We start from the raw sequence: 22,818 nt of genomic DNA on the forward strand, positions 1-22,818 counted from the left end.
GCTCAGCACTTTCAGTGATTGGATAGCTCTCATATCATCATCATCATAGACCATCGCCAGTTGCCCGGGTGTGATGTACGAGCCCCCCTCCATCTTTGTCCATGTACCACTGTTCTCTCGTAATCTTCTCCCAATCGTGTCCTCTCTCCTCGACATCTTTCTTCACCAGATCGGTCCATTTTACTCTGGGTCTGCCCAGTGGCCCTTTTTTCTTTTACTTCCCTTTCATATTCTCTTCTTGTAGGCCTGCTTGCACTCATCCTTCTTACATTGCCAAACCACTTCATTCTTGTTTTCTGGATCCTCTGTAATAGGAAGTCTCCTATGGCCCAACCATTTCAGTCTTGCTTCCTGGATCCTCTATAGTAGGGAGTCTCCTATGACCAAACCATTTCAGTCTTGCTTCCTGGATCCTCTGTAGTAGGGAGTCTCCTATGACCAAACCATTTCAGTCTTGCTTCCTGGATTCTCTGTAGTAGGGAGTCTCCTATTCCCACCTCCTCTTGGACTTTTTCATTACTGAACTTGTCCTTCCTGGTCTTCTGTATCATGGTGCATAGGAAATTATTTCTGCAGTTTGGAGTTTTGAGTTGCCTTGTCTCGTTAACGTGGTAGTTTCCAAACTATATGTGACCCTGGTGTGATGTACCTTTGATTGGAGATGGACCGGTATACCCTTTTTCATGGTACTCCTATGATTCCTTCCCATCTCAATCATGCTGCCGTCACGCTTGCACCCTCCTCCTGATCAATACCACCGTCCCTCTGCAGGTGGGGTATGAAATACTGAAAGCAATTAGTTCTCACCAGGTGCTGGTCCTGTATATGTGCAGTAAATACTTGTAAATTTCTATTGAATGCTAGGACACTGGAGTACGGGAAACATTTCAAACTACTGTGGGTTGGAAAATTTCCAGGGAAAACATCCAGAATCCAGATAAACAGTTCTCCTTTTTATCTGTTTCCATCATCATTATCATCATCATTTTTTATTTCCCCTTTCCAGCTCCTGCCAGGCCGGGATGTTGATGAAACTTCTTCACTGTTGCCTCTCCTTCCACCAGTCCACTTCAGTAATTGTATTCCAATCCAGTCTTCCTTTTCTTGCACTGTTCTTGACAGAGTCCATCCATCTTGCTCTTGGCCTCTCTCTTGCCCTCGTTCCTTTTATCTTAGCCTCCAACACTTGTTTTGGTATCCTTGCCTCTTCCGTCCTCATAACATGTCCAAACCATCCCAATTTATTCTTCTCGATCCTTTCACTACCCGTATTTCTTTTCTGACCTCAACATTTCTTACTCTGTTTCTCCTTTTCTCCCCTACCATACTCCTCAGAAACTTCATCTCACTTCCTGCTGTCAGAGTCCAAGTTTCTTATGCATACGTTAATATAGGGGTATAGTATATCTTGTACATTATCTCTTCCTCTGTTCCACACCAGGTTCCTTACATTCTGGTAGAACGTATTTCTGGCTTGTACCCTTCTGCTGATCTCCTTATTCAACCTTATTTCTCTTCCCAAATATTTGAAATATTCAACAACCTCAAGGTTTTGTCCCCTGATACTAATGATTTGCCGTGTAGTTAGGTGCGCGCAGCTGTGAACTTTCATCTGGGAGATAGAGGGTTCGAACCTCACTGTCGACAGCCCTGAAGAGGGTGTTCCATGGTTTCCTATTTTCACATCTTAATTAAAGCCACAACTGCTTCCATCCCACTCCTAGCCCATCGTCACCAAAAGACCTATCTGTGTCTGTGCGACGTAAAGCCAGTTGTAAAACTTACGATTCCTTCTCTTTCTCGTCTTGTCATCACCACTGTTTTGCTCTTTTCCACACTGATTTTTATACCATATTTCTCTTCTTCTTATTCTTATTCTTATTCTTCTTATTATTATTCTATGGCTCTACAGTTCATTGTGAACCGTCGCCTCTTCAACAATCTTCCGTCATTTATCTCGATTCAACGCTAAAACTTTCCAATTCCTATAGCCCATTTCCCGAAGATCTCCATCCATCCATCTGGTTCTCGGTCGACCCCATCCCCTCTGTCCCCCTGGATTTTCATTTAATATCTTTTTAGGTACTTCCGTATCACTCATCCGTACTACATGCCCGGCCCTCCTCCTCCATGTTCCTCTTTCACAGACTGGGCCGATGATTCTTCGAAGTATATTTCTTTCGAAAGCATCCAGCATTCCAGTATCTTTTGCTGTTAATGGCCAAGTTTCCGAGGCATATGTAAGCACAGGTCTTATACTTTATAAATGGTTAATTTAGTGGTACGGATCAAGAGCCTTGAGGAGAGAAGCCTCGTTAGAGCAAAATAGGCTCTGTTGGCTGCTATTAATCTCTGTTGAATTAAAAGGTAAACTCGTGTCCTCATCCCGAGGTGGCGCAGCTCTTTTCAGGGACACCCCCATTGTAGGTGAGCTGCATGTACCATTTCAACCACATACCAGCCCTCCTGCCAGTCTTAAATTCCTGACAGTACTGGGAATCGAACCCGGGCCCCCGAGGACGGCAGCTAATAACACTAACCGTTACGCTACGGAGGCGGGCTCTGTTGAATTTCATGAGAGGTATCATTAGAGTAGGTGACTGTCGATCCCAGATATTTAAACTGCTCAACTCTCTCAAAGGTGTAATTGCCCACGGTTATTGAGGGTGGCATGTTCTCCATACTTGCTTACCCAGCAGCCATATATTTAGTTTTCTGCTGGTTGATGTTCAGTCCCATTTTCCTACTGACCTGTTCAAGGGCGATGAATGTCTCTTCCATTGTCTTTCAAGTTCTTGCCGCTATATCTGTATCATCGACATAAGCAAGTATCTGCACTGATCTATAGAAAATTGTTCCCCTATTCAGGAGGTTTGCATCTCTCATCATCTTCTCCAAGGCAACATTTAAAAGGAGACATGCCAGCACGTCTCCCTGCCGTACGCCATTTTGAATATTTAGTGTCTCAGACATCATTCCACCCATTCTTATACTACTTCGTGTCCCACTCATTGTCATTCTCACCAACCTTACCAATTTTCCAGGAATACCCAGTTCAATCATAGCATGGTACAATTGCTCTCTATCTATACTGGCATACGCTCCTTTGCCAATGAAGAGGTGATGCGTGCCAATCCCAAATTCGATTGTCTTCTCTAAACTTTGCCTTAAGGTGAAAATCTGATCAACAGTGGACTTTACTGGGATAAATCCACACTGATAAATCCCATTCTCTCTCTGAACAGTTGGGAGAAGACGGTCAAATAGAATGTTGGAGAATACTTTACATCCCAAGTTATAGTCCTCTCCGTGTAAGGACGTACCCTAAGGGTGCAACCTTACCCTTTCTCCCCTGTAATATTAAGGTATTGATTTACAGTTACTTTTCTTGCTGTTGGGTATTTTGCAGGTCTTTTTCAGTGTCGGTAACCATACAGTTTAGGGACCCTACTTGCCGATACGACGTCTTACATTTACCGTTAATCTGACACGTTGGCAACGTTCAATCACTGTTCTGGCGTGAATTGCGTGTTGCCACCGCATTGCCGTTAAAGTCACTAGTGATACATTTGCGAGAATATTTAAAGCATATTTTCTTTTTCTGTGGGATTGTAAATCTATTTGGCTAATACCAGGTAAGTAGAATTGTGGCATGTTCGGATAATGCATTTAATAACATAGTTTGTGTGAAGTGATGAAAGTGCTCAAATACGCCAGTCTCATGTCTAGATCTACCGGTACAGGAAATAACTCTTACGGGACGAAATTTTGGCAGTAGAACTTATAACATTATTATTTTCAAATCTGCAGTGAACCTGAAAGCTGACCTAATTTCCGTTCACGGAGCTTGGCACATTAGTATTCCTATATGTTTCCTGATAAGCTCGAAGATATAACCAGCCTGCAGGCTGAAAATATGCCCAATAATCTCTCTCCTTACTGGTTACCGATATTGAAGAGAGAAGGAAATGTTCGCGCAAAAGAAAGGGAAGTCATTGGATGTCTGGAAGTTTCGAACATCACACTGCAAAGATTATTAAATAAATTGCATCGTTTACGCCCCTTTTTTCAAGAATATGATTATAGTACGCCTACTGTGTATCAAAATAAAGACAGATATATGTAACATTAATTTGAGTGAGAAAGTGTGTTTATTTCCTTAATTCGTCATTGAGCGTGGAAATAGATTTAATTATGAATATCTTGATTTATTACATCTTAACTTTTACCATTTACTAGGGTAGGGAAACGTTCATTATCGGTGTTTACATTGAGGTTAGTTTGTTATGGTTATGTCTGGTGATTTTAATATGTAACCAGGCAGGTTGGCAGCAGTGATCAGCTATTACAAAAAAGAGAAAAGAAGAGCATCGGGCGGCGATATTTACTTTCTGGGGTATTGCCTTACGTGGCGATTACTATAAGTAGCGTAATTCCTCTATAACTATCACACTCAAGCTGATCCCCTTTCTTATATATAGGACATATAATTCCTTCTTCCCTTGCTGAGACATTTTCTCCTCATCCCATACTGAAGTAGCTATTTTTAGGAAAGTCTGTTCCAATTCATTGCCACCTTGCTTGAGCAGTTCCGCTGGAATATAATCTGTTCCTGTTGCCTTGTTATTCTTCAATTTCTTTATGGCAGTTATCACCTCTTCTAAAGTTGGTGGACCTATATTTTCATCAGGGTCATTTTCTTCTTGCGCATCAATTGAGTGTCTTGTTATAATTCTGAAGTTCAGGAGTCTATCAAAATGTCGCCGCCATCTTTCACATATCTCTTTCCCCTCGCTAACAATTTTTCCTGTTTCATCTTTTATCGGGCTAGTTTTGCCACAGAAGGGTTTCCATGCAGCATTTACCTCTCTGTAAAATTTCCTCGCCTCATTTTGATTTCTCAGAAGCTCCATTTCTTCGATATTTGCCTTCATCCACTCTCTCTTTTTCCTCTGATGGATCTTCTTTTCAGTCTTCCGTTTTTCTTTATAGACTTCCTTCATTCTTTTTGTACAATTTGATTGTAATATCCTTCTGTATGCCATGTTCTTCTCTTCTGTTGCTATTTCATACTCAGTGTTTCAATTCCCAGTGTTTCATTTGCTGACGTCTCCACTGCATTTTTAATCATTTCCCACTGATACTCAATGTCGTTGCATTCTTCGGTATTTTCAAGGATCTGTATTATCCTCTCCTGGTATTGCTTTTTAACGTCAGATGAATCTAGAGCTTTTATATTGTATCTTGGTATGTTGGTTCGCGTTCCTTTGAATGCACTGGAGATCCCAGCCCTAATTCGCTCACGTACCTGGAAGTAGTCTGAGTCTATATTTGGGTATCTGAGACTCCTCACATCCAAGAGATCTGGCTTGTGCATTGCATTTATCAACACATGATCAATCTGGTTAACTATGTTTCCGTCTGGTGATGTCCACGTTCCTTTATGTAAATCTTTGTGTGGGAACAATGAGGAGCCCACAACCATATTTCTAGATGCTTCAAATAATATAAGTCTCGTTCCATTATCATTACTTACAGTACGTTTGCTGTGGGGACCAATTGTTGGCTTATATATCTGTTCCCTTCCCACCTGAGCATTTAGATCACCAGCAACTATTTTAATGTCCTGGCCTGGGCAACCATCATATGTTCTTTCCAAAAGTTCATAGAACAATTCTTTCTCTTCTGCCTCAGATTCTTCTGTTGGTGCATGGGCGTTAATTATAGAGTAATTAAAGAATTTACCCTATATCCTGAGTGCTGACATTCTTGGACTAATAGGTGTAAACCCAATTACAACATGCTTTAGCTGGTGGTGTACCACAAATCCTGTGCCGAACTCGTACTCCTTCTCGCTACAGCTATAGAATATACTAATAATGTTATTTGTTTTACGCCCCACTAACTACTTTTTAAAGTCTTCGGAGACGCCATAGAATATACTAGCTTCTCGCATTTCTAGGATTCCACTTCCGGTCCACCTTATTTCTTGTAGAGCTATGGTACTCTGTTTCAGCTTCATTGTTTGGTTCAGCATCACCTTCAGGGCTCCTGGGCGATACAAGGATCTCACATTCCAGGTTCCAATATATAAATCTGACTTACACTTTATATTTCTTTTCTTCTTTCATGCACTGATGGTCGATTATCGTTGTCCTTTTCCACGCCAAGTTTGTCTCCATTGATCAGTCCGGCTTTCTTTTGTTGAAGTTTCGCAACTTGACCTTTTTTACAGAGCGGGGTGTCAGCCCTACGTCCAACCTCTTTCTGAGAACGGGTAATTTTTAATCATGGTTTTCTCCCCGTAGCCTTTGGAGAACCAACCCCACATTCTACAAGGCGGCAGCATCTTCACCATAGCCCCGTTAGCCGCCACTTTTCAGGGTTCCTGCTGGGCCTTCACAGCTACCGAAGCTGTCACGAGGCACATGCAGTCCCCACTGTACATCACCCCACCAGGCAGTCCCTTACTTTATGACGCCCGTCTCCCATGACGTGGATGAGGGGTTGGACTTATGGAAGACATACCATATTTCTCATTATTGTCATTTAGAGCCTCTAGTTGGATTTGCACTTCTCTATTATTGACTCCCAGATCACTATGTCATCTGCAAACGATAATATTGTCATATCCCCTCCATATCATGCCTTTGTTTCCTTTAGAATTTCATCCATAACTGTTATAAATATAAGTAGAGAAAATACACTTCCCTATCTTAGTCCGTTTCCTTACAACAGGGAAATAACAGAATTGGTGTGGTGGGGCGTGGGGGGCTCAGATGGTTTAATCATTTCAACATACAGTCATTTTCACGCTGAACTTACCAGGTTTAAAGCTGTCTGTCTCTTATTCTATGGTTCTGGTGTTACATTATTTCAGATTTCATGGTTTCTATTGCAGGCGAGTGGCTGAAGAAAGAAAGAACAAACCGTTGAATTTTCCCCAGCTAGAAAAAGAGCAGAAGGAACGCGAGATGAAGTTGCAGGAGTATCAGGAGCAGGAGAAGTTAGCCCGAGATAAGTTGGAGGAGGATAAGAAGAGAGCCGCTCTACGTGCCGCCCAGGAGGCGAAGGATGAGCGACGAGACAAAGGTGTGTTTAAAAAAAATGTATTTCTCTGATTTTACTTTCCTATCATAATAAGATTTTAAAAATCACTTTCTCATTAACATTACTAGAAAAGTTGAGAATTTTACTCTGGTAAGTGAATATTTAGTTTTCATTGTACTTATCTTCAGACTTATTAAAGCAGGTTGAATACATGTGCAGTGATACCTCGTTATTTCATCCATCAATAACACGTTTTCCCGCTTAGCATGTTGTAAATTCTAAGTCCCGATTCTCATCATATTAAATCTATATACAAATACCTCATTTATCACGTCACAAGTTTTTGCTATTACCGCTTAGTACAATCACATTTATCCTAGCCCTAAAAATGTCATTTGTCATCCCTTGTGAAAGAAACGTGATTTCCAACTTGGGTAGGAGTCATCGTCACAGTTGTGTGATTACAGAAAAAGGGCTTAAATTCCTGAAAAATCCCAGGATAAGTTGCACCTTCGGGGAGCAAGCCGTTAACCTCAGGAATGTTCGGTTTTTCTTTGCCAGTTAGCAGTGAGATTGCTGAATTAGAAGTGTACACTGGTACAGTCAAGTGTAGCGATTACTTGTCATGTGATACGGTAGCCTATATCTGGATTAGGAACATAATTATGTGAAACTGACTAGCGTGGTGCATGTTGAATTCGCACCTTCGTGTTTCGACTCGATCACTCGAGTTGGTTGCTCATGGTCGAGTGTAACCTCCAATTCATTGTCTAAGAGTGTGACCAGAAAATAATGTTTAATAACCCACTGTTCCAAAATAAAAGTCTTCTACTAACATTTGTTTTAGAAAGAGTGTGATCTGCAATAATACTTTGAAATTTTCAGCCGCACTGAGTGGCTCAGACGGTTGAGGCGCTGGCCTTCTAACCCCAACTTGGCAAGTTCGATCCTGGCTCAGTCCGGTGGTACTTGAAGGTGCTCAAATACATCAGCCTCATGTTAGTAGATTTACTGGTATGTAAAGAAACTCTTGTGGGACTAAATTCTGGCACCTCGGCATCTCCGATACCGCAAAACTAGTTCATGGGACGTTAAGCCTATAACATCATCATCATCATCATCATCATCATCATCATCATCAGTCTGGAAGGAACTTCTCAATTAGATATCAAGAACACGTCAATGCTGAAAGATACAAAAGATTCTCTGCCATGGGATCCCATATGAAAGAGTCCAACCACAAATTCACCAATATAAAACAGGACCTTCAAATTATCTGTATGATTAATAAAGGTAATCTTATGAACAACCTGGAAAACATCCACATCGTTCTTGATAAATTGGAAAACGGTGAAGAGAATCTCAACGAAAACAACGAGCATAAAAACATCTTATATGAGAATATTAGCAAATACTTAGAATAGGTAGACATGAAACAGACTAGACGAACAAGAGATATAATCAAACACGACATCGCAGAAGCATAGCCCAATCTCCCTCCTCCCTCACATGTTATTTTAGATGACGATAAAACTCTACTTCCCTTCTCTCCAGAGCTTTCCATGAATTGTCAAACTGTATCACATCGTTACTTCACCAGGTCGTGCTCAAAGACAGACCCTCTAGACAGCGCAGAATAAACATCTTTTCCAAACAAGAACGAGAGGCAAGATGACCTATTCTGATGACCTCCATTTTCATCAAAGGAGTCTCCAAAGAAAGTTTATTTGTGCTTATTGTCAATGTTTTTCTTTTCAGTTCTTTATTTATACAGCTGAAGAGGACCACTAAGTGGTCGAAACATGTCCTGTAAGTTTTAATTTTATTCAATTTTGCCTGAGGCATTAATAAAGTATCGATTAGGTGGTTATTTATACTTACTTCTTGTAGCCACATCTGACGATCTTCTGCTAGTCTCTTCCTGTTGCTATATGAACCACGTACCAGTTCACCGACGAAGTTCCTGATGTATGACATCTACCTGTAGGCTTCTTTTTGTCTACTATCATGAATTTTGTTTTCCTTATATTTATCTTTAGTTTAAATTTTTCTAAGGATTTGCTGAATGTTCGTAGCATCCTACTCATTTGGTTTAGAGAAGAGGGGGTCGTGTCTCAGTACCTGTCCAAGGAACATTATTTTCCTCTTCTTCATCGAATTTAATAAACATGATCATCTTTTACGCTCTTTAAAACAAGGTCTTTTTTTTTTTTTAATCCATCCAACTTCTTTGTGTAATTTTTGTCCAAAACCACATTTCTGCAGGCTCAGGTATTGTTTCATCCTGTTTCCCTGATGTCCAGCTTTCGCACCCGTACAGTAGCACACTCCAGACAAAGGTCTTGAAAAAATTATTTTCTGGTCTCCAAACTGAGATGGTTGTTTAGCAATAAGTTTTTCTTATTTTGGAAGACTTGTTTTGCTACCACTATTCTTTTCTTGATTTCTGAAAGGGATCTGGTATCAGAGGTAATTACACTACCCAAGTAGGAGAATTCTGTGACTTGTTCTGTCGGTGTGTTATTTCATTTTAAGTGTTTTCTACCTGTAGGCTTCTTTTTGTCTACTATCATGAATTTTGTTTTCTTGATATTTATTTTTAGTTCAAATTTTTCTAAGGATTTGTTGAATGTTCTTAGCATCTTACTCAGATCTTTTCCAGAATTAGCTAAGATAGCAATATCATCTGCAAAGCATCTGTGCACCTGAATACCATTAAAATTCACCCCTTTCATATCTCTAACTGCATTTTCTATAAACTGGTTAAAGGGATATGGTAACAGTGAGCAGCCTTGTCGTACTCCTCTCCTAATTTTTGCTTCTTTTGTAGTACCATAACAAACTAGAGTTCAGTATTTCCAGAAGAAAGTAAACATCCGCCATTACAGTAATCATATTTGTGTCGACACATAATGATCTAAACATTACATGTATAACAATTACAATTTAAGACCATCCATTATCTAAAGGCTAAGCCTTGTCGCTGCAGCCACATCCCACGGTCTTCAGCAGTCCTTTTCATCGTGAAATAGGAAGCAAAACCCAGCTGAGTGATTATGTTCCTAAGGTATGAGAGACGTGGCCTTACTCTCGACTTCTTCCGTAGGACCTTTCCTTCAAAGACATTCTGGAAAAAGGTGTCATGTCGTAGAACTTAAATTAAACTATTTTAAAACTTTTCTAAACCAGGGGTACAGAAATCCCAGGTGCCAGGTCGCCGCGGCAACTGTGATTTTGCTACTGGCGCCTACCTTAAAAAGTCTGTTTTCAGTTCTTTCACACTTTCTTTCTTCTACTACCTATCACTATGCAACAAAAGCTCCACGACATATGACATGACGTCTCTGAAAAAGCTTAAAACCGTGCCATGATCTTCTCAAAAATAAATAACTTAAAGACCAAGGAAATTTTTTTTTTTTTCCTCAGCACATGACCATCGATGTATGTATATCCATGAACAAGATACTTTGGACTAGTGGATAGTGGACGTGCATAACGCAGTTGGCCCGTATCTGTTACAACAGCAGACCCTTTGGTGGAAAAAGTGAGAACGAATTACTTCATAGTCACATGTAGTCAAACGTATAAAGAATCTGTTGTACTGTGTTTACATGTTAGTGGTTGTACACACGTCGTTTGTTATTATTCAAGTTTAATAAATGCAGGGCTTTGGCCGGTAATTCATAAATTGTCTGTTTGTGCGGGTGTTTAATATTGTGCTAGCCTTCGAACATGAGATGCAGTAATAAACCCGAGTGTGATGACCAGTCATATGAGGCTAATTTGACACAGTTATTCACAACTCCTATACATATATACCGAAGTCAATGCTAAGTAGCGTGATTCGATTATTTATAGGTAACAGCTCTGTGGGATTCATGATGGCGCCTAAACATTTAGGCTGGCTCCTCAATTCAGAGAAAATTTCTGCACCCCTGTTTTAAACATGTGCTGCTCTAGCATTTCCAGACAAAGTCACTGAGTTTCATAAACATACTGTATCTTGATATTAGAAAATGAGAAACAAAATGTATGTTCGTTTCGGGTCATATAAACCCAAACAGAACAGCAGGGTTAATACATATGAGCTTTTTTATTTGTTGTCCAGGTGCATACATCACCCAGCTCAAGGATGGTCCTTCTAATTCCATGAGGAGGTCACACTCATTCCCCAACATTGCACAGGTAAGTACTTGACTCATCCACACTGTGCAGAATTTTTGCTGCTGACAATTGAAACTTTTAGATTAAAATGTGTTATTTTCCTCATTAGCTGGATGGTGATGACGACATAGCTGACGTTCACCACAAAGTCCCATCGTTCGACCGCAGTATTAAGCCCCTAGAGAAACCTCAACCTTCTGAAGTCCGTGCAGCGAGGCAGAGAAATTTCAATCCTGTCTATGGTTCATTGGTGGGTAAATATTTTTCAAGCAGCTATTGTTTCAAGTTGAGACTCTTTTATGTATGTTGCTTATTTTGTGAACTAGCTAATGTGTACTCATCGTTGCACCAGAGATGATTGGCAGCAGAGGAGACTGACTACAGTAGCCGGTCAGTGTAATGTTATTGTTGATAAGTCGTAGGACGTTGTAGGCCATCATATTGTTTTCTTTGGCTCAGCAATATTAAAGCATTTGAGGCATACGCTTTCAGCTTCCTTTTTAGGATTCCTATCTCCCTCATTCTTCAAGCGATTGTTTCTTCATATTTTTCTTCCGACTTGGATGGTCATCTTCCTATTCATTACGAGCTAATAACCATGTGGTTTTCTGCTTATAAAAACAGTCACAACAACTACAACCTCCATCGCTAGTTAGTTTGTTACCGTGACGACTGAGCCCGTTTTGGACCGAGAGAGTGGCTCTGTGGTTTGGGTCACATAGCTGTCAGCTTGTGTTCGGTACCCCTAAAGATGATTTTCCGTGGTTTCTGATTTTCACACCAGGCAAATCTGGGGCTGTACCATAAGCAAGGCCATGGTCACTTCCTTTCTACCCCTAGTCCTTTCCTATACCATCGTCATAAGAGCTGTCTGTGTAGATGCGGCTTCAAAATCTTTGGTTTTAATGAACCCACTTCATGGCAATGATCATTAAGGCCCTGTGGTCTGAGACAAATCCTGTTGGTAGAAGACAATTTCACCATTCGAATGTTGGGCAGCATGGTGGGAGAGGTGATGGTATACAATTTCTAATCACTACATTGTGTGTCAAAAGCCTGGGTTCAATTCCAGACCTCTCCTTGGTGTTCATATGATGACGCTGTTGATGGCGGTTTGTCCTTCGGATGGTAATGTTAACCCTTCAGCAGACCCCTTTGTGTGATTCAGCAGGAGTAGGCTATGTGCCAGCGCAGGTGGAGGACCTCTTGGAACGAGAGGATATTTGGCAAATGGACTGGCCTGCCCATTACCCTCACTTAAATCCCATCTGGTACGTGTGGGACATGTTGGGCAGACGTATTGCAGCACCACATGCACCAAAGACCTTCCAGCAGTTGTCAACCGCGCTAGTGGACAAATGGAACGCCCTACCTCAAGAACTCCTTAGCAGTCTTGTGGCCAACGTGGGAAAACATTGCAGAGCATGCATCGCTGTCCGTGGTGATCACACACCCTTTTAAGAACCATGTCCCTTTTTTTGTGATGTCCAGGGGACCATCATGAATCGCAGTGACTTAAATGTATTTTATTGTCTCAACATAAAAGTGTCACATCTGTTCGTCTCATCACATATTCCTTTCACTTGCCTACCGTACCATACTGTTGCAGTTCTTCCTATGTATGGTTCGAGTTTTATTGAGCTGTGTTACTTGGCAGTGACACAACATGCGAAAGTTGATTTCGCCCTTAAGTTTTGCACAGCAGTAATAATTTTGTGTGGCTATTTCTAGCCTAGTGCAGCCCTTGTAAGGCAGACCCTCTGATGAGGGTGGGCGGCATCGGCCATGTGTAGGTAACTGCGCGTTATTGTGGTGGAGGATAGTGTTATGTGTGGTGTGTGAGTTGCACAGCACTGTATATGTGGCAGTCTGAAAATGCCCACAGTTTTCTGCTAGAGTCAGCTGGATTGGAAAATGAACACTATAGATTCTTTATGTTACCGGCTATTCCTAAGCATTTCCATAACTTTTTATTCGACTGGCTACCATTTGATGTGAAACTAATGATTCGTGTACCCGCTTGCTCTAATTGTATGATGTCATGAATGAGAATTTTTCCAATTATATCACCAAGGTTGGCATTCAGCCTAGCATATATTAATGTGGGTTGGATCCAGTTGTACAGAAAGGGAACAAACGTGAAAACTAGTGCATGCTTTGCCAGCTGATCCTTGCTTTCCTCTGAATTAAATGTTCCTAACTCATCAAAACCGTTCACCTGTAACTAATCAGAGTTCAAGCAGATTTCTTCTCAGCTTTACATCATCCGATGTCAGTATCCCTAGGCATTCATGTTCCTTCTTCTGACTAAAAAATTGAGCTATGACAGCAGTAGTATGATCATTTATACCATAAGAATATTTACGGCCCTTCACCAATTTTCTCAGATTACTTTCCGACAGCAAAGGCTGAAAGTCATGATTTAAGGAGTGCCGATAAGCCTTGGAAGACTATCTTTCACTTGAAATTTCTTTAACATTGTAACGAGTATAATTTCTGCTTCAGCAACTGGGCGAGTTGACTGTGTGGTTAGGGACACCCAGCTGTGAGCTTGCATCTGGGAGATAGTGGGTTCAAACCCCACTGTCGGCAGCCCTGAAGATGGCTTTCCGTGGTTTCCCATTTTCACACCAGGCAAATGCTGGGACTGTACCTTAGTGAAGGCCACAGCCGCTTCCTTCCCATTCCTATGCCTTTCTTATTCCATCGTCGCCATAAGACCTATCTGTGTTGCTGCGACGTAAAGCAAACAGAAAAAAAACCTTTTTTGCTGAGAAATGCGAATTGTTTTAATAGCGTGAAACTGCTCTTTGGGTTTATTGATTTTTCTTTTTAACCCCTCAGCGCCGACCTCTATACGTGGTATAGACCCCCTTTTCTTCCGTAGCCGCCGACCTCTATACGTGGTATAGACCCATACATGGTTTCGCATTTACGGCTATAGCGCGAAGAGTTTTGGTGTTATGGATATGCAAATTGTTTTGTTTCCAAGAAGACATTTTCGGGTTTATCAGTGTTCTAAATAAGAATTGAAAATCGTTAAAGTGTAGTTGCTTTTGCAAGGATAAGTATTTGTCAATTATGTCTGAGCACCAATCCCTGCTTTTTTAATAGTCCGTTTGCTTCATTCTTTCCCACAGAATAAAATAAAGAAATGATGATCTGAGAAGTTTGTCTTTTCATGTGATGTTCTTTGCTCTAATTTTGTATTAAGAGTGCAGTTTATTTATTATATTTGTCTTTATTTCTCAGCTTGTAGTCTTTTCGTAACTCTCCACGAGTGCTCTGTGTAGGCATCAGTTAGTACTGCTTTCTGTCATACGACACAAGAAGCAGTTGTGCATGGTATATATCTCGTTTGAAAGACGATGTATCGACCTTTTAATCTGAAATATGTATTGAGTTGGTTTGATTCATCATAAATGTTATTCCCCTCATTCTGTTTCGTCCTGCCGCTTTCGGTCCCGCTGCAGCTTCATCAGCTTGTGTGACGCACCGCGCTCAATGGCTAGCTCCTGCTGAGAGTAACGTGCTTGAAATATTGTATAATTCAAATGAAAGTTTAGTCGGAAGTAGTAGTGGCAGTATTAGCAGTAGTGATAATGAAATAGATGATGTAGCTGTGGCCGATGCAGTGGTAAATGTTGAGAGTGACGATGAGGAGGAACCAGTACTTGGAAATTTCGTGCAGGAGACTATAGATAATTATACAGGTCAAAGGGAAGTTTTCAACAGTGAATAATGATTCCTAGATTCTCCAATAATATTTTGACAAGTGACAGGGACAAACATTGAGCAGTTATCTTATCAGTTTCAGCTGATGGAAGGTTTGTTTACGTAGTACAAAATATGCTTCTCGGGCGGGAAACGAAATATTCAAGGCCGGCGCGCATCAGATAATACAGTTCCAAGGTTGCAGGAAATACGTTTTATCAGGAAATTAGCACCCAAGAGTGAGAAATCCAAACCTCAGAGACGTATCGCGTGTTCAAAATACGGTGAAAAGAAGACATCGGTGTACTGCTGCCAGGAGTGTGACTTGGGTCTCTGTCTTGAAGAGTGCTTCGAACTCTTATCACACGGAACTAAATTACTAACGAAATGTGAAACAATTATGTAATTATCTTCATTTACATAGTTCTACCCTAAGGAATTCCAAATTTCGTGAATATCGGGCTACTCTTATACTAGTAGTAATGCTTTAAGTGAATCACTGTATTTCAGTCGCGCATAGCTGAAATCTCATCCGGCTGCGGAGTAGAAAGCTCTTTAAACGGCTGCGACGCTGAGGGATTAAGCAAATGTAGTTTAATTTTAGAGACATTTAGTTTATTCTGTGTACTAATGAAATTGCATTTCTGATTCCTCAGACTCCTCTTTAACAAAACAATCGTTTTCCTAGCATTTGCAGCATTAGCACTATCTTCAACTGCTATTCTCCCGTCACCGAGAGAACCGAACCTGATGTAAACAAAGAAAAATGTGTATCCGTATGTATCCATTCGCGGTCTAAACGCTGATTGGAGAATCACTGGGCTACTCCCGGACACATGGCAGGAACCACGTGGGCAGTCTTGAAACTGTTGTTACTTTGCTTGATTGCGGCGATTACATCAGGATTAGCTCTACATAGATTTTTGCCAGATACCACTGATGTCAACATGTACAGTAGTTGACAGGCAATTGTGATGCGGATTACGGCACAAGTTATACTCACTCTCCGCGAAAAATAAAAAACAATGAATGATAAATGGCATCTCGATATTTAACATATCAGAAAAGAAAGGTAAATTTGAATTTATGGCCGAAACCTAAATACTTAATAAATCAATCATAACAGCGCATATAAGTAAAACTTCACACATTTAATATTCTAATCAAGTAACATTCTAGCGAGGAACTTAGAAGAGGCAATATGAAAACAATAAAATGTACAGTACCGGCACTTTACCTAATCAGAATATGATAAAGGACGAACGCCTTCCAAGTAAGCGCTTCTTCGATTTCCCAGGTGATCTTACCAATCCTTGATGCAGTCGTTCGCTGCGCACGGTATTAATGCTCCACTCCGAAACACAAGTGAACTCGGATGTCAGCTTCGCAGATCCTTTAAAGCTAAAGTCGTGTATTTCTTACAAAATTTATGAAAGACTTTCAATGCAATTGCCTTCTCGCCACTGTTCAAAGGTTTCCCTTTGCGATGCTAAACGAACTCAACTCGGTGATCTACATTGCACAAGAGCCAGTAATGTCTCACTCATGCACTGTATCTGCTTGCTTCCCAACCTCACAGCTTAACAAAATGGCGGGTCAAGCATGAGCGAATGCGTCCCTTGTGCTCTTCAATTTGAAATGCTTGTTTATAGTAAATAACATTGAATACAAATAGTATTTTGTATATTTCTCTGACTTAAATTATTTGAGGAACTATATTTCGGACATTTTGCATCTAGGATCGCATTAGCCATGATGTGGCTAACGAACTAGTTTCATGTCTCCGCGTAGGTGTTCCGCGGCAACACTAACCAATAAACGTTAACCAAAGCACGTGCTTATGTTTGCATCACGACTGGTTCTCTGAGTGAAATCTGTATAAGCATACGGGCTGATCACTGTGTAATGTTTCTGATAATAAAATAAGAATAATATGGAGATACCACGCAAACAGATCAAGGAAGCGTGTGGATACTCAGAGGTTCCGAGGTAGGTGCATAAAAATGAGAATCTTAAAACCAAGATCGATAACAAGTCCATTTTAACCCTTTCACACTCAGTCTGTATGCAGGGGTTTGCTCGAAGAAGCTCAAACTAATTTCTGTGATTTTCTAACGAAATCACAAAAAATGAACACACAAACAGTTTAATACATATTAAAATAAAATAAATCACACTAATACAGAAAACTATGAGCATTTCAGAAATGAATATACCTGGACGTATTATTATTGGTAAAGCTGAAAAAAATGACTCAACTTTGAAAATAAATTTTAAAAAAATAAATAATGGTTTTCAATGACAGAACGATCACATTGCGTCTTTCTTCTTTACTCTTAGACCTGAAAGAAAGAACATTTAATTCTGAATAATTTGATATCAATATGATGTGTCTGCTGCAATTCACTCGTGAAGTATGACGAAGTTATTCACTGTAGCTGCCTCTGTGGATCCGTGGTAGAGTGTCGACCTCCGGATCCCAAGATAGCGGGTTCAAACCCGGCAGAGGTAGTCGGATTTTCAAAGGGCAGAAAAAAGTCCATTCGATACTCCATGTCGTACGATTTCGGCATGTAAAAGATCTCTGGTGACACATTTGGTGTTTACCCGACAAAATTCATTAAATCTCAGCCATAGACGCCCAAGAGAGATCCGGTTTACTCTGTCTGCCATCTAGTGGACCTAGAGTAAAACGGAACGTCGAAATTGACGAGCAGACAGCCAGATGGCGTCAAATCGAAATGTCTGCACACGGTAGCTGAGGCCATACGATGATTATTATTATTATTATTATTATTATTATTATTATTATTATTATTATTATTATTCACTGTACACGTAACTGTCAGATCTTCGCGGTCCGATGCACGGTGAGCAGCTGTGACTGTGTCACTTCCCACATAACGGGAATCACTTTCGGCAATAGAGGGTCATTGTTACTGTCTAAATCACGCAAAAATTCAAGGATATCGGCCTCATTTGGCCTTGAACATGGCCTAGCCATTACGATAAAAAGATGACTCAAGCACGTGCAACATTGGATTAATGAGCAGGTGCAGAATTATAGTTCGCGAAGTACAGCAAACAAACTATATACCAAAGGAACGAAATAAACTCAAAACTAAACTGATAGCAAGATAAAATTGATGTATTCATACGCCATCCTAAACATATCCACACAGTAACAACTTCAAATAACCACAACATAAACATTCACGGTCAACAGATTTCATTTGTCGAAAATAAAAATATTTTGTAGGGCTGGTGGATATATCTGTAGAGTAAAACGCAAATTCAACGCTTTAAGTTACTGTCACGATCAACTGTTACAATTTAACAGCCACGCAATGACTAAAATCCGTAAATAGGACAGAGCCGATGTATCAGCTCCGTGAGCGTTCTCGCCGTAACCTCTTGTTTTACAAAGGAAAATTTTAATGTGTCCTCCTATTCAATACATATATATCTCCATCATTAGATGGAGTAATAAAAGTCAAACATGTTTCGACTCGTTTGAGCCATCTTCTGTGAAAAAAGGGGGTGAAAGTTATTTACATAATAGAAGCTAATAAATGTGTTAAGAACTTGATGAAGGAACAAATGAAAAACAAAAGATACATGACGGAAATAAAAAACAATTCAATATATGCACATTTCCATTATTAGGTGGAATAATAATAAACTCGCTTGAGACATCTTCAGTGAAAATAGTTAACATTATTTGCATAATTGAAGATAAAATGTGTGTTGAAACCTATGAAAAAAAAATGAAAACAAATGAGATAAGACAGAAACAAACAGTAAATGTATATAGTGAGGTTGTGGACCTCTTAGTCTAAAAATTTTTGCAGTAGATTGGTCCGCTGAGTGCAAGAGGGTTAAACCGGCAAAAGAAAGAAAGGAGGAGGACTGACAGTTTGCAAAGAGCGAATAACAACACGCTGATTTTAATGCCTTAAAAGGTGAAAGAACACTGATCATAACGAGCCACAAGAAGTTAGATAACAAACAAGAATTAAACATTAAAAAACACAATTTAACAAAATTGAACAAGTGATAACACCAGAAAAAGAAAGGAACCCAATAGAATAAAGGAAAAGGAAGGACACATGCAGGAATGGGAAGTGAAGAATTCATCCGGCAAAGCAAAAACACAGAATAAAAAGAGCACTATCACTGCTTGGTGAAAAAGTACATGAAATATTGAACGAAAATAGTACTTAGAAAATTCCAACAGTTAGTCATCATGATGCTTTAATTTCCAAAAAGTTTACATTAAAAGTTTTCAATCACAGCACTCGCAGCCATTACACAGTGATAGGGCAATATATGATCCCTTGAGTAGAGGTGAGTAACAAGAGCCTGGCTGGGCCACGGGAATCCAAGTCCCGGCAATTTAGAAAATCTTCTGCTCACCAAATGTCTTCCTGTGAAGCCCTCTAATGAAGGTGTGTGGAAAGTGCTGGAAGTATGCACAGTTTGTTTGAGAAAGTAGACAGGAGATGACGTAGCACTGACGCATTGATGACGCTGTGAGCAGGTGATAGGAAGCTTGCAATGTCCAGTTGTGTGGCGACCAGCAGTGCGAGATGTTGGTGAACTAGAGCGATGTAAGAAATCGACGAAAAAGGTGACGTAGAATCTTGAAAAAACTTTTTGGGGAACGTTATAACCAACATTTATGTTCTGATTAGGGCTTTTAATAGCGACATATGTTCGCGTGGAATACCTCTTCATGGGAGAGTTACATTTCTTAAGTGTTGTAGAAAGATATGTGGGCAGATTAGGAAATATATGGTGCAATGCTTCTGGTTTTAATTTCCACTGCTGTCTTGGTATCGCTACTTTTTCACCATTCACCATAAATGAGTTTACTTATATTGAGACCGGGCGAGTTGGCCGTGCGCGTAGAGGCACACGGCTGTGAGCTTGCATCCGGGAGATAGTAGGTTCGAATCCCACTATCGGCAGCCCTGAAGATGGTTTTCCGTGGTTTCCCATTTTCACACCAGCCAAATGCTGGGGCTGTACCTTCATTAAGGCCACGGCCGCTTCCTTCCAACTCCTAGGCCTTCCCTATCCCATCGTCGCCATAAGACCTATCTGTGTCGGTGCGACGTAAAGCCCCTAGCAAAAAAAAACTTATATTGAGAAGTTATCGCAAAAGAATATCACACATCAAACTGTTATGAGTCAGTTTTCTTCGGACAGCTTTCTCCCATTTCAGGAGAACACTACTCTCCTTAGGGGGTCGAAAGAAATGCCTACCTTACCTGAAGACGATCAGACATATCCAGATCGTCAGGGACTGAGAAGAGATGGATGTATGAGAGCGAATCAGAACTAAATTACACTTCCAAGTTATGGCCATTTATGAAACCACCTACGCATAGGCAACAAGGCTATGACAAAATACTATGCAAGTTCATTTTTCCACATAGTCCCCAAGAGGCTGTATACATTTCTCGGAACGGGTGATTTGAGTTAAAGTTGTCTCAGCTCAGTATAGATAGTGAAGCCTTGTTCAGCGTTATGTTGAGCTTATTCAATCACCCAACTTAAGGTGTACCGGCTAAAAACAAATATCAGATGGCCTTGACAACCATACGTTATACTGGATCTTGATTTATATCTCCATTGATATTAACAGAAGTGTGGACATTAAGTTTACTCCATCAGCATATGCATCTAGATGTTTACTCTCACTCACCAACTTTTAATATACAACACCAATGCACCATACTAGACTATAATGCCTGTAATGTGTTACATCATTCCATCATATTTTACCCATTGTTTATTTAGTCCTAAATGTAAAATTGTAACCATTTGTACTTCGCATTGCATGTATATTGCTTACTGTAATGTGTTATGTATCCTGCCCATCTTGTAACTTCAAGCTGAAGGTGACGCTACTGTGCGAAACCGGTACTTTAAACTAATAAATAATATGCTGTAAGCATCTTATACAACATACCTAGTATTGAATAGGTTGAACTTTTCCTCAATTCCTATTGTGAAAGTAACATCTTACAAGATTAGAGATGTTATATATATATTTTTTTTTTAACACGTGGTATATGTTGTAATGTGTAATATGAAGGACTATACACTTAATTTAAAACTTACATAGGGTAAAGTTTGTATCACATGCTCATGATATGTGAATAAGAGAATTGAAGTTTCTCAAAAGGAAACTGTTCTATATTACAGTCCAAATATCACATAATGCAACACATTTATTGATTAACATCAAATGAAGACACAAATACTTTACAAGCTTGTCTTCGAGTGGAGAAATGAATTAAAACAGTTAAACACAAGAGCCTCTGTGCTGAAATTAATTTAAGTTCCCACATCCACTTGCAGGCTCTTAACCGAAGGAATATAAACACAGTGGTATACTCTTATACCAAACAATAGTAAAATGATAGTGTACTTGGCTAGAGTCTTCTGCCAACCAATTATACTTACAGTCCTGAAAACTATCAGCTGTTTGGATCTCTTCGACGTTTGAATAAAACGACAAGCTGAAGTCCATAACTTCTCTCTCATTACCATTGCACACAAAGCTTCTGAGTATAAGCTAAAGTCCTATACACCATAAGTTGGGATATACAACTCCCAAAATGCTTCATTAGTCACAATATTTACAATTCAGTTGATGATACTCCTTCACAATTACAATGTAGATAGGGTTGGGACACAAAGTCCAGGAGTGAAATTCCATGCGATCACCACTCGGTGCACCTATCAGAATATGAACATTAAAACAAGAATAATAGTTAACACCACCTTTCCAATACTTATCTTTCCTTATATTTAGGAAATAAACATTACAACAGGCATTGTAAGATGGGACATGTTTCGCTTAACAGTAGTAAGCATCATCAGCCGAAAATAAATCTTAGCCTAAAGTTAGGTCAGGGCCCCAAACCTAGTGTCCTTAACATATATGGCACCCTAAGAATCAACATTTATATTTAGAAAATCAAAATAGGCTTAAAACTAGTGTGAAAAAAAACATAGAATAGAAACATAGAATGTTACAACATGGCTAGGAGAAAGGAAAAAAAAAAAACAACACAATCGTGTTGAGACAGAGGATAAGAATAGAAAGTACAATACAGAGCTGGTAGTGAAATAATTAAAATCATTAGGATATCATTGCTACCAATCAGTCAATCAGAATGTTCAAACATAAAAACAAGAGTAAAAATATATAAGTGTGTTCATCATGGCTGAGTTAGAAAAAACATGTAATCGTGTTGCCAGAGGTTAAAAACATATGGTACAAGACAGAGCTGGCAGTGTAATAATCACACTCATGGCTGCCAGTCAGTTAATAAGAATGTTCATACATAACAGAAAATGATGGTTATATTCTTTTAAGTGAAGAAATAATTAAATCCCACTCTTGTATAGATACGTGAGAACGGGCAAGAGAAATCATATATTGTAGCAGGCATGGAGTAGTAACACTTCAAACAGAATTGATCACGCCTGAAGCCGCTTCATTTTTGCTGGGAGTTCAAGACCAAAACGGAAAAAATAAGATGCCAAGTGCGTGAACTGAAATCTCTTATGTTGGATGAGCGTTGACCGGAGACATTAGCCGTTCGAGGGGGGTCTGTTAAACGTATGCCCGTTGCTGCGTGTGTTGACAAGAAGGCCAGACTCAAACGATGAGAATCGCGTGACACCCTCTTTTGGCTTAGGATGTAGCACTTTGTCTATCAGTTTCTTGAGTAGCCATTGCTCAGGGATGTTCTGGTTAGGAACATAAGTTCACCATTTAATTTATCCTCCTCACTAACCTCCCTTGCTCGGTGAATAAGGGTGTTAAGCACAGCACACTTTTGGAAAGGATGGTGATGAGAGGACCCATGA

The 22,818-nt window shown here is 40.0% G+C and overlaps 1 protein-coding gene across 1 annotated transcript in view; it reads left to right on the forward strand.

Moving 5' to 3' along the window:
• The window catches only part of Usp8 (Ubiquitin specific protease 8), a 159,543-nt gene that overhangs the window by 84,175 nt on the left and 52,550 nt on the right, over positions 1-22,818 (forward strand). The window contains exons 9-11 of the mRNA XM_067156292.2: positions 6,902-7,092; positions 11,159-11,235; positions 11,324-11,464. Coding sequence (XP_067012393.2) covers positions 6,902-7,092; positions 11,159-11,235; positions 11,324-11,464 — 409 coding nt within the window. The remainder of the gene's footprint in view (positions 1-6,901; positions 7,093-11,158; positions 11,236-11,323; positions 11,465-22,818) is intronic.

Source organism: Anabrus simplex, chromosome 12 (genome assembly GCF_040414725.1).
Source record: "Anabrus simplex isolate iqAnaSimp1 chromosome 12, ASM4041472v1, whole genome shotgun sequence".
NCBI classification, from domain to species: domain Eukaryota; kingdom Metazoa; phylum Arthropoda; class Insecta; order Orthoptera; family Tettigoniidae; genus Anabrus; species Anabrus simplex.